The sequence below is a fragment of the Camelus dromedarius genome, chromosome 9 (assembly GCF_036321535.1).
Source record: "Camelus dromedarius isolate mCamDro1 chromosome 9, mCamDro1.pat, whole genome shotgun sequence".
In the NCBI taxonomy this organism is placed as follows: domain Eukaryota; kingdom Metazoa; phylum Chordata; class Mammalia; order Artiodactyla; family Camelidae; genus Camelus; species Camelus dromedarius.
This window is the reverse complement of record NC_087444.1, coordinates 75,321,349-75,332,081: the sequence shown is the minus strand read 5'-3', so window position 1 is coordinate 75,332,081 and position 10,733 is coordinate 75,321,349. Positions and strand designations below refer to the sequence as shown.

The 10,733-nt window shown below is 52.4% G+C and overlaps 1 protein-coding gene and 1 long non-coding RNA gene across 5 annotated transcripts; one reads left to right on the top strand and one right to left on the bottom strand.

The window, feature by feature from the left end:
• The first annotated feature begins 4 nt into the window (after positions 1-4).
• On the top strand, positions 5-9,199 carry LOC135322126 (uncharacterized). 3 transcript variants are annotated; one of them, XR_010382455.1, is made up of 3 exons: positions 5-145; positions 1,243-7,980; positions 8,286-9,199. It is a non-coding gene; the product is annotated as an uncharacterized LOC135322126 (long non-coding RNA). The 3 variants fall into 3 exon arrangements; XR_010382453.1 differs by having other exon boundaries at positions 347-7,980; XR_010382454.1 differs by lacking the exon at positions 5-145 and adding an exon at positions 353-461 and having other exon boundaries at positions 1,249-7,980.
• On the bottom strand, positions 4,654-10,733 carry CD33 (CD33 molecule). 2 transcript variants are annotated; one of them, XM_031457111.2, is made up of 7 exons: positions 10,655-10,733; positions 10,221-10,592; positions 9,740-10,018; positions 9,471-9,518; positions 9,193-9,289; positions 8,882-8,966; positions 4,654-4,821 (listed from the first exon to the last, which is right to left on the bottom strand). In XM_031457111.2, the coding sequence occupies exons 1-7, from the start codon at positions 10,686-10,688 to the stop codon at positions 4,654-4,656; spliced, it is 1,083 nt and encodes a 360-aa protein (XP_031312971.1). In that variant the 5' UTR covers positions 10,689-10,733. The 2 variants fall into 2 exon arrangements, with proteins under 2 accessions (XP_031312971.1, XP_031312972.1); XM_031457112.2 differs by having other exon boundaries at positions 8,882-8,963.

Sequence of the window (10,733 nt, the reverse complement as noted above, 5' to 3'; positions counted from 1 at the left end):
GGCATCCGCTCGCTGCCGGAGCTGCGTGGACCTTGGAGAATAACCCCTTCTACTTTCCAGTTGAGGGCCGGCTGAGGGTCGCACGCAGCAAGCGCAGCCCAGTCGCTGCTCGCAGCTCCATGTCCTCCCACCGGAAAGCAGGCCGGTGAGTCCCCGCTGGGTGTGGGACTCAGCAAGGGCCGGCCGGGGACACTCCAGGCGGGAAAGATGAGGATGGGTCCCGCAGGGGCGAAGGAGGTGGTGAATAATTACTGCATGAACATGTCAAGGGCACACGAGTATCTACTCCTTTCAGGGGAGTAGAGTCCAAGGGGAGAATGTAACAGACTTTGTCTCTGTCCCTGAGAACTTCTCCGAGGCCTGAGGGGCGGAGGAACCCCAGCTCCCGTTGGTACCGTGTGTGATGCTGGCAGCACAGGCAGGGGCTTGCAGGAAGCCCGATTGCTCCATGCAGCAAGAAGGCAAGTTCCCTCATATAAATGGCCAGAGTGGATGGGACCAGGACTGGAGGGGGTCACGAGGACATGATGCTACAGGTGGGCAGGAGGCTTACTGACCGACCTGCTCACAGCCCCTTGCTCCAGGCATCCCTGGTGGTGGCTGCACACGCCAGGTCTGGGAGCCGGACACTTGGAGCAAGATGACAGCCCAGCACGACGCTGGGAGCGCTGGGCTTTGGGGGCAGGTGGGCCTGGCTCTTCTCCCCTCTGAGTCTCAGTTTTCTCATCTGTCACATGGGGAGATCACAATTTTCAACGCTCATCTGTAGGAAAATCTGATTCGAGGATGGAGGTGGGTGTTTTCTGCAGACTGGTGTGGCAGTCTCGTAGCTCAAGTGCCTGGCTCTGCCCATTCCTCAGGGGTCATTCTGAGTCCTTCCCTCAGTGAGAGCGTTGTTGTCAGTGCTTCCCTGGGGCTTCATCATCTGAGGCCTCCGACAAAGGGGCAGGGCATAGGCTCCGCAGCTTGATGGCTCTAGGCTGGAGCCTGGTTCCCTGATGCTTGCTGTGCTGCCTTAGTCAGGGGCTTAACCACTCTGTGTGGGCTCCAGTGCCTATGATCACAGAGTGCTGGGGGCTGAATCGTGTCACCCTAACCTAACCCCCAGTACCTCTAAATGTCATTGTATTTGGAGACAGGACCTTTTAAGAGGTAATTAAGGTAAAATTGTTACTGAGGCTGGTGCCCCAGGATCATACCCCTACCCCTCCCTTAAATAGAAACAAATTACTCTTATCTAAGTTTCAGGAGGAAGCTTCAAGGAGAAAAAAAACAAGAACCAGTTAGAACCAACTAGGCCCAAGATGGCAGAGGATTTGACTTCCAGTGGACCTTTGAGCCTCATTATACACTCATTGTAATGCATTAGCGTGCTAAATGACACACTCACCAGCGCCAAGACAGTTGACAGTTGCCATGACAACAACTGGAAAAGCCCACATAAGAACTGGAAAGGAAAATTGCATCAGTTCTCGGTCCAAACCACACCTCTGGCCTCGGATAACGCATGAATATTCCTCCTACTCTTTGCAATTCCCTCCTTTTACTTCCACCCTCCTACATATTTGGTGTGTCCACCCAAATTGGGTTGAGGAGTTGATTTATGGACTTGGTTCCCACTTCTCCTTTCTCTGGCCGTTGGATAAAGCCTGTACTCTCCCTCTGTCATCATCAGTTTCATTACTGGCTGTGCAAATCCGATCGGACAGCAGGTCTCGGCCTGGGCTAGGATCCTGGTGTGGGTTCAGTCAACCAGCGATCAACTAGGTAACAAAATGAGGTCACTGGGGTGAGCCCTAAGCCAATAGGGCCCACGTCTTTGTAAGAAGAATGGGTGAGGACACAGACACACACCGGAGGGAAGACACAGGGAGCAGACGGCTGTCTGCAGGCCAAGGGGATGGGCCTCAGAAGGACCAGCCCTGCAGACGGCTTTATCTCAGATCTCTAACCTCCAGAGTCCTGAGAAAATGAACTTCTGCTGTTTAAGCCGCCCAGGCGGTGGTACTTCGTAGTGGCAGGCCTAGCAAATGAACAGATGGGGTCACCTCGAAGATCTGACGTGTTCGTACAAGTGAAATGCCCAGAGCGGCCTAGAGCGGCCCACGATGGACGCAGCCCACACAGAGGCCAGCCGTCAGCCTGCAGGTTGGGGCGGATCTGAGGACGGGAGGAGAAAGGGGAAGGGAACGATGTGGTAACCTGAGGCAACCTCTGTTTCCCCTCCGCACACTGGCTCTGAACTCCGCTGGCTCTCACTCCACGGGCCGCACTTCCGCTCGCCTCCCCAGGACACGACGTGCTCCGCAGGCCTCTGCTCAGGCCGGTCCCTCTGCTGGCTGAGCTGGTCACTGCTCCTGCACCCTGGGTGCCTGCCTGTCTCCCATCTGCTGAGCAGAGTGTCCTGGAGGGCTGGGCTGTGGTGAGGTGGCAGGGGTTAGGGGGAGGGGGTAAGAGTCAAGGAACGAGGAGCCGTGGGCTCTGGGGGTCACGGGCCAGCGTGGGAGGTCCAGGTACCTGTGTCATTCCTTTAACAGTTGTGCCCTGCCCCCTCCCCTCCACATCCAGGAATGAGCCTACCTGGCTGCCTTCCTTTTCTCGGTCAGGGTTTGGGAAATGGCGGGTCTGAGTGTCTGTCCTCGGTTGGGTGTGGGGACTGAGATGCCCTGCCTCTGTACTGTGCCTACAGCCCTGGGGTCCTAAGCCAACTCTCCATCTTCTTACCAGTCTCCAGAATTCTCCTTTGATTGTTCCTTGCACCATTCACAGAGTTTTAAGCTGTCAACAGAGGGCAGCCGGAGGGAACAATGAGCCAATGCCATCTTGTCTGGACTGGAAGTCTAACCGTTCACCTTTAACGTATTCGACAGATGGGTTGACTCACATCGCACAGCCTGACATTATCATAAACAGAAGTCTGACCCAAGTGTTCCATCTGGGTGTCGGGCAGGGGGTGGGGGCACTATGCGTTTTTTCCACCACGCCAGAATCTTCCATTTGTTTCTGTAAGTGTCACTTAATGAACTGAGGCATCATGCTTTATCCCTGTCATGGTTTGGGTGCTGCTGGTATATTTGGGGCTATTTTTCTTTCAACTGATTTTTTAGGAAAATTAGAATGTTAGGCTTTTTAGGAGGAAGTTTACAAACTAGCTTCTGCTTTCCTCCACCTTCTCAACCTAGATGTACATTTTTGAGGATAAGAAGGCGTTAGCCAGGTGGTGACCTGGGGCTAAGGAGAGATGCAGATTCTCCAGGACAGTGAGGAGTGCTTCCGGGAGGGCTACAGAGAGAATGGCTGGAGGGATTGATGGTTTTAGGATGTGGTGATGGAGAAGCAGACTGGATGAGATTAAGGATAACCTAGAACAGAAGTCAGAAAACTACAGCCCGGGGGAAGCCAGCTTTTGTGAATACAATTGTGTTGGGACACAGCTGTATTAATTCATGTGCAAAGTGCCTCTGGCTGCTTCTGTACTGCAGAGTTGAATAGTTGCCACAAAGACCCTGTGGCTTGAAAAGCCTAAATATTTACTATCTGGCTGTTTACCAAAAAGGTGTCTTGACCCCTGACCTATAGTGTCAACCCAAGAAGTTTGTAAATTATTCTTTTGGGTTAAGGAGACAGAGCAGTATTCTGGCTGCAGTCAGCTCTAAGCTTTAGGAAGTTCTCTAAAGGTTAATATGTGATTTTGCCTATAGCAGGGCTAGTAGGAGGCAGGCAGGATGGAAAGGGAAGATTCAGGAATGGAGAGACGTGGTGCTGGAGGTCAGGTCAAGGAAGGGATCCACGGAAGGGCTCTGAGTAAAGAGTTGACAGACATGTGGCTGATGTGGTGTCCAGGGCAGGACATACCTAACCTCTGGGTGAAATGTGAGGGCAAAAAAATGTTACCTGCCATTTCAGAAAGCAAAAGATGCTGCCGTCAGCCACGGCAGCCTCTCCCAAACGTGAGCCCTGAGGCGAATTCAGGCTGGACAAAAACGGGACACCACTCTAGAGAGTTAAGGTGTGCATCTAAGGAACGATTTCAGTGAGCCCAGATATTTGCATCTACCCATACGTAGAAAAGCACTAGAATCAATTCCTTGAGATGTCTGATTTTTGTGATGAACAGTAATCTTTTGATCAACCACATGTTTGTGTTTTTCAGCAAAAGCTCTGTACAGCCTGGCTCCTCCCTTACCTCTGGAGCAGTTCCTCAGAGCTAGCGGAGAGGCTGTCTCCCAGGCTGTGTCCTCAGTGAGGTCCCTGAATCAAACATAACTCACAATTTTTAGGCTGTGCTTTTTTTTTTTTTCAGTTGACAAAGGTCACAACATACCAGGCCTTCTGCTGTGTGTTTCTCATACATACTTTTCTTTAATCCTCGCAGAAACCCTGTGAGGCTGGACTTCTCACACCTCCTCCACAAAGCAGGAGACCGAGGCAGGGGAGGTAAGGTGGCTCACCTGATGCCATGCCCGTAGTAAATGAAAGAGTGTGGGTCGATCCCAGGTCGCTCTGATTGCAAAGTCTAAGCTAGCGCCCACATAGCCGGAAGCTCACAAACTCTTGGAGTTGGCCCACGGGGATGTGACGTCTCCAGGAATCAACCCTTGAGTCCCCTTTCCTGCAGGGGATGTGGACGCTCTGGCCGAGGCTGATGCTCTCTCACTGGGTTCTGATCTCTGCATAGTCTGTGTAGGTGCCCTCCTGAGTCATCCCGTGAAAGGCGAGGGAGGCGTAATGCAGCTCCTGCTCCATCCTCAAGGTGGGGGCGGTCCCTGTGGAGCTCGTGGGCTCATCAGGACCCTCCACCTTGGACTCTTGCTGGAGACCCTGGGTGGAGAGCAGAGAAAGGGGTCCAATCAAGGAAGTTGTAGGGGGAGAGGGCAGAAAGGGTCCATGAAGTGAATTTGACTCTGGAACAGAACATTTATTCATTCTTCCTTTTTCTTTTTAACCAAACATTTCTCAAGTTTGCATATATTCAGTCATCCAGCAAATAGAACACTGTAGGTTGTTTTCCAGTTCCACTGAACATGCACACAGACCTATGCAGAAAATACTATTACGTTACAGAGAGAGAAACTAAACCTCAGAGAAGTTAAGTGCTTCCCGAGGTCGCATGTCTATCGATCACAAACTCCACTCCTGGACGCTCTGATGCCTCCTAAGTGCCCAGCACTGGATACACAGGAGGGCGTTGAGGACAAGCTCCTCCCCGCCAAGCAGCTCTCCCACGGCAGCTGGGTGTCCTACAATTTAACTCAATTCTGACACTACTTGCCTGGAGGCAGTGTGAGGTCCCACAGGTTAAGGGCACTGTCCCATGAGACCGCCCTCTCCCTCCATGTCCAGGTTGTCACCTGTGTTTATGATCAACTGGCTATAAATCAGAGGTTCCTAGGACCTCTTCCTTGGGTTAAATGAGTTTGCTAGAGTGGCTCACAAAACGCAGAAAAAGAGTTTGCTTACTGTGTTTCGGCTTATTATAAAATGATACGATGAAGGATGCAGATGAACATCCAGATGGAAGAGATGCGTACGGCAAGGCGTGTAGGAAGGAGCAAGGAGCTTTTATGTTCTCTTTGAGTGCACCATATTCCCAGCTCCTTTGCCAACCCAGAAGCTCTCTAAACGCCATACTTTGGGGATTTTTATGGAGACTTCATCACATAGGCATGTATACTGATTAACTCCATTTCTAGCCCCTCTCCCCTTTCTGGGGAGTGGGAAGTGGGGCTGAAGATTTCAAGCTTCTAATCTCAGCTTGGTCCTTCTGATGACCAGCCTTGATCCAGGAGCCTAATTGCCTCATTAGAACAAAAGATGGTGGTCTCACCCAGGAAGTTCCATGGGATTTAGGAGTACAACCATCTTCTGCTGCAGTTATATTTCTTAGCTCTAGGTTTATTGCAACATTTCTCAAAAAAGTCTTTCCACTCCATCTCCTCATGCTCTCTCTTGAACTCACTCCAATCAAGATAACTGCCTCCATCAGGTTACCAGATCTTTTGTCAAGATCAGCTATGATAGCACGTATGGTTGTTTCTCAGACCTTATCTTACTCAGCATTTGAAACAAATGGGCTCTCTCTCCTTGAAGCTCCATCTCTCCTTGACTACCGGGACCCCCCCCTACATTCTCCTGGTCATTTATTCTTCCTCAGTGGTTGTCTTGCTATTTCAACCTTATCTTCTTGACTCTAAATGATGGAGGGTCACAGACTCTGTCTGTGGACCCTTCCTCTTCTTTGTGATTTCATCTACTATCAGACTTTGGTGTAGATGATCCCTTGAACCTCTGTGTATCCCACCCGGATTCCCCTCTTGTGCTCCAGACTCTTGCCGTCTGCTTGTCATCTACACTTGGGTGTCTCAGAGGCAGCTCAAACTCACAGTAACCAAGATAAAAGTTTGATTCCCTTCTTGCAGGTATACTCCTCCTTCAGAGACAGCAATTTTAGGAACTGGCAATTCAATTCTTCATGTTGTTCAGGGCAACCACACTGGAGTCATCTTTGGCGTCTAAGGACATCTAAGGACATTTATAGACATTTATGGATGTCTATGGACATCTAAGGACATCTATGGACATCTTAGGACATTTATAGACATTTAAGGGTATCCAAGGACATCTAAGGACACCTGTGGTGTCATCTTGCACATCTATGGCTCCTATGAGGTAGAAGCAGGGAGCTCTGTTTGCTCACACCCCACATGTACTCTGCCACTCCATTAGCATATCCTGTTGGCTTTACCTTCAAAATGTGTCCACAACCCAACCGCTTCACATCAGAATCATCATTCTACCCTAGACTAAGTCTGTCTCATGGACTAAGCTGTGTCTGCCCCAAATTCATATGTTGAAGCTCTAACCTCCACCGTGACTGTGTCTGGAGATAGGACTTTTAAAGAGGTAAGTCATTAAGTTTAAACGATGCCATTAGAACAGGACCCCAAATGACCGACGTCCTTATGAGAAGAGGAAGAGGGATCAGGGACGCACAGCACGCAGTGAAGACCATGTGGGAACGCAGCAAGAAAGTGCCGTCTGCAAGGCACCGAGAGAGGCGTCAGGGGAGACCAGGCTTGCTGCCACCTTGACCTTGGACTTCCAGCCTCCCGAACTGTGAGCAAATTAATTTCCGTGGTTTAAGCCTCCCAGTCCATGGTATCCTGTTATGGCAGCCCTGGCAGACTACTCCATGCTGTTCCATCCCTTGCCTGGGCTGTCTGAGCGTCTTCCTTACCTAGGCTCCTTTCTTCTACCCCATCCCACTACAGACTTTCTCAACACAGCAGCCAGTGTGATCGCATTTAAAACGAGGGTCAGTGCATCACTTGTGAAGTATTAGAATATATATATATATATATATATACTGGTCTCTGCCCTCAGTTCCTGGTACGGAGGCCTTAAAACTCTTGTAATTTCCCAAGTGACAGGAGCACTGGGAGCATCATCTGTCTCATGTTGGTTCCTCACACAGAGATCCTAAATCCTGCGGAATTTCCTGGGTGATAGGAGTGTCTTTCATTCTAATGAGGCAACCCTAGGTTGGTTCCAAAATGGCTCTTGGATGGGACAGAGAAAGCCATGACTAGGAGCCTGGAATCCCCTATGGTCCAGAAAAGGAAGAGGGACTGGAAATTGAGTTATACATCAATCATGGAGTTAATCATGATGAAGCCTTAATAAAAGTCCCAATAGTATGGGGTTCGAGAAGGTTCTGGGATGGTGACCAGGTGGAGGTCCTGGGAGGGTGATGTGTCTGGAAGGGGAGTTGGAAACCCTGCACCCCGTCCCACATACTTTGCCCTGTGTATCTCTTCATCTGGCTTTTCATGCATTCCTGAGCTATATCCTTTCATAATAAACCGGTAATCTAATAAGTAAATGGTTTTCCTGCCTTAAAGGTCCCCCAGGTTGTTTGGCAGTGTGGAGAAGCCGTGCATTTCAGACTTGGGCATGAGGGGTTAATGGTTTCTGATGGAGGTAAGGCTGATGTGCTGGGGAGGAGGGGTGGGAGGGCTGAAGCAGGATGCAGATGAAGAGGAGATCTCAGCTCAAACGGGGTGTTTGTATTAAACTGTATTTAGAAGAAGCACAGACATGCTCTGTCGTGTCTCAGTACAGGAAGGGGTGGGGGGTACTGGGGTGGGACAGGGGTAGGTCTCTGGTTGGGAGTCAGGGACAAGAGTAGCATCAGGGAGACAGAGGACCCAGCAGGAGAAGTATGTTTAGCGTTGTATTAACCATGTGTTTCTGAAGTGTTGACATCTGGGCTTTGCTAATTCTAGAGGGACTGCCCCTGCCAGGGCTGGTCAATGTCTAGAGAGTCTAAGGGATCTGCTTGCAAGCCTGCCTTTGATGTTGCAAACCCATCAGCCCAAAGCTCACGACCCCCACCACTTCCTTTATCCAACTCTTACATGCTGGACCGTCATCCTCCTGCTCTCATCACTTCAGGGTCAGGTACCAGACAGCTAGAGACAGCCCCTACACCCCAGAGCGCGCCGCAGTTATTCACAGACAACTCCAAACCTGCTTACCCCTCCTCGCCTGTTCCTTTCTGCATAAACCACAATAAAATCTCTTGCTCAGGTTTCTGCCTCGCTCCCTCTGTCTCCTCACAGACCCTGGTGCTGCCCCTCATGGCCCTGTATGCTGTGGCATGCCCCCTCCTCTGGGAACTGTAACAAGCTGTCTTTTCCATGGCAATCAGCTGCCTCCTGATCTGCTGGCCTCCCATATCTGAGTAGTAATAAAATCGGCATTTTCAAACAGGCAGGAAGGTGGTGGGCTCATTTCTGGACACACTGAATAGAGCAGGACTCTGGGCCACCCTGGGAGATGTGCAGGGGGAGCTGCATGCCCGGATGCCTGTGTCACTCACCAGGGAAGCTGTCCCCACAGCAGGGTGGATGTCCTCCACACCCACTGCTGGCCTGGCTGCCTTCTTCCTGTAGGTCTTCACCCTGCTGGGAGACATCAGGGTCACTTTTTTGAGGCTGGAGTGAGGGGACTGAGGCAGGTCAAGGGTAGGGAGATCCCGGGAAATTTTATAACAAGGCTTTATGACAAGCCCCACCCCCCACCCCCCTCCCAATCCTGGATGTCTGAGACCAGGGCTGGCCTTTGCTCTGGGTCCTCACAACCCTTTGGGTTCCTCTTCTCCACCTCTGGCCCACACCCAACCCAGCTCACATGAAGAAGATGAAGCCAAGGCAGACAGCAAGCAGCATGGTGACACCGGCTCCCCCGATGGCCCCCTGAATCACTCCTGCCCTGGTCCCTGATTCCCCTGCAGACAAGAGAGACTTGGGGAGAGGATATTGGGGGAAGAGGACCAACAGGGGCTTCTCATGTCCAATCACAGCACCCCACCTGACCGCATCATCTGAGCACAGAAAGTCCAGCTCTGGCCCAACCTGGACGAGAACCCACCACTATCAATGCCCCATGGCTGGGGAGCTCTTTCCTACCTGTGCCGTCCCCCAGGCAGACGCTGACTGCTGGATTCTGTGGAGCACCTAGGATGGGGAGAGTGGATTTCCTTCTTCAGTTGGGGGCATGGAGTGAAATAAGTATAGGCATCTCCCCAACCCACTCCACCCCAGAAGCCACAGATATGCAGGAGGGCCACGGCTGGTGTCCTTCAGTCGGGCCTCCAGGGCTAGAGCACCCAGCAACCCCAGCCTGGACCTCCTGGTCTGACACCCTCAGAACCCCAGCATTCTGCTTCAGCACTCACAGGTGACGATGAGCTGGATGGTCCTTTCCACGATCACCCCAGTTGTGGGGAACATCACCTGACACGTGAGGTTGGTGCCATGGTCCTGGGGCCGTGGGGTGAGGGTGAGCACTGAGGAGAGGAGGGTCCTGGGGCCCAGAGAGGTGAGGGCGGCTGACGTCCAGGAGAAGATGGGGGGTGTGCCCCGCTCACAGGCCCAGGGCACTGAGCAGGTCAGGCTCCTGGGGCGGCCAGCGTCCAGAGCCCCAGAAATGAGGATGTTGGGTGTGTGGGTCAGGGCTGCCGAGGCAAGGAGACAGGAGGATGTGGAGGAGGGTTAGACATGTGACCTCAAGAGAAACCTCAGGCTTTGGTCCAGTTCCTCCTTCTGAGCCCCCACCTGCTTTACCCCCAATGCCCTCTGAGGAGGGGCTCCCATCCCAGCTTTGCCAAGGACCCCCATGTTCTTCCCTTGTGGCTTCTCCTGGACCCCACTCCTTACCCGTCACATGCAAGGAGAGCCGGTTAAACATGTAACTCCATCTCAAACTTCCTCCTTCTACTTGGAAAAAGTATGAACCTTCGTCGCTCCTCCTGGCATCTCTGATGTCCAGGGAGCAGTCGTTATTCCGGGGGTCTCCAAGGAGGCGGAATCGGCCCCGGGTCTCCCTCAGCACCTCACGATCTGGGTTGTTCGTGGCCACAGGAGCATCCTGGAACACGCTGGCCCCTTCCCGGAACCAGTAGCCATGAACTGGACTAGAGATGGCCCAGTAGCCCCAAGGACGGATGGAGCAGGGCACGCGGACACACAGGCCTTCCTGCACCGCCACGGACTCCTGCACTTCCAGCCGGGGTACCTGAGCCAGGGACCCTGCGGGGAAACCGGGGTGAGCCCAGCCCGCGCCGCCTCCCCGCGCCCGCGCGCCCGCGCACCCGCCCACAGCAGGGGCAGCAGCAGCCGCAGCATCTCTGAGTCGGAGGGTTTCTGCGCGTCCTGTGTCTGAAAAGAGAA

Excerpts from the sequence above, each read along its gene's own strand:
- CD33 (XM_031457111.2), bottom strand. The coding sequence starts at position 10,688 with ATGCTGCGGCTGCTGCTGCCCCTGCTGTGGGCGG. Across the intron at positions 10,019-10,220 it reads GCTCTCCTTGCATGTGACGG|CCCTGACCCACACACCCAAC; the intron begins GTAAGGAGTGGG and ends TTGCCTCGGCAG. Across the intron at positions 9,290-9,470 it reads CTGCCTGGGGGACGGCACAG|GGGAATCAGGGACCAGGGCA; the intron begins GTAGGAAAGAGC and ends TCTTGTCTGCAG.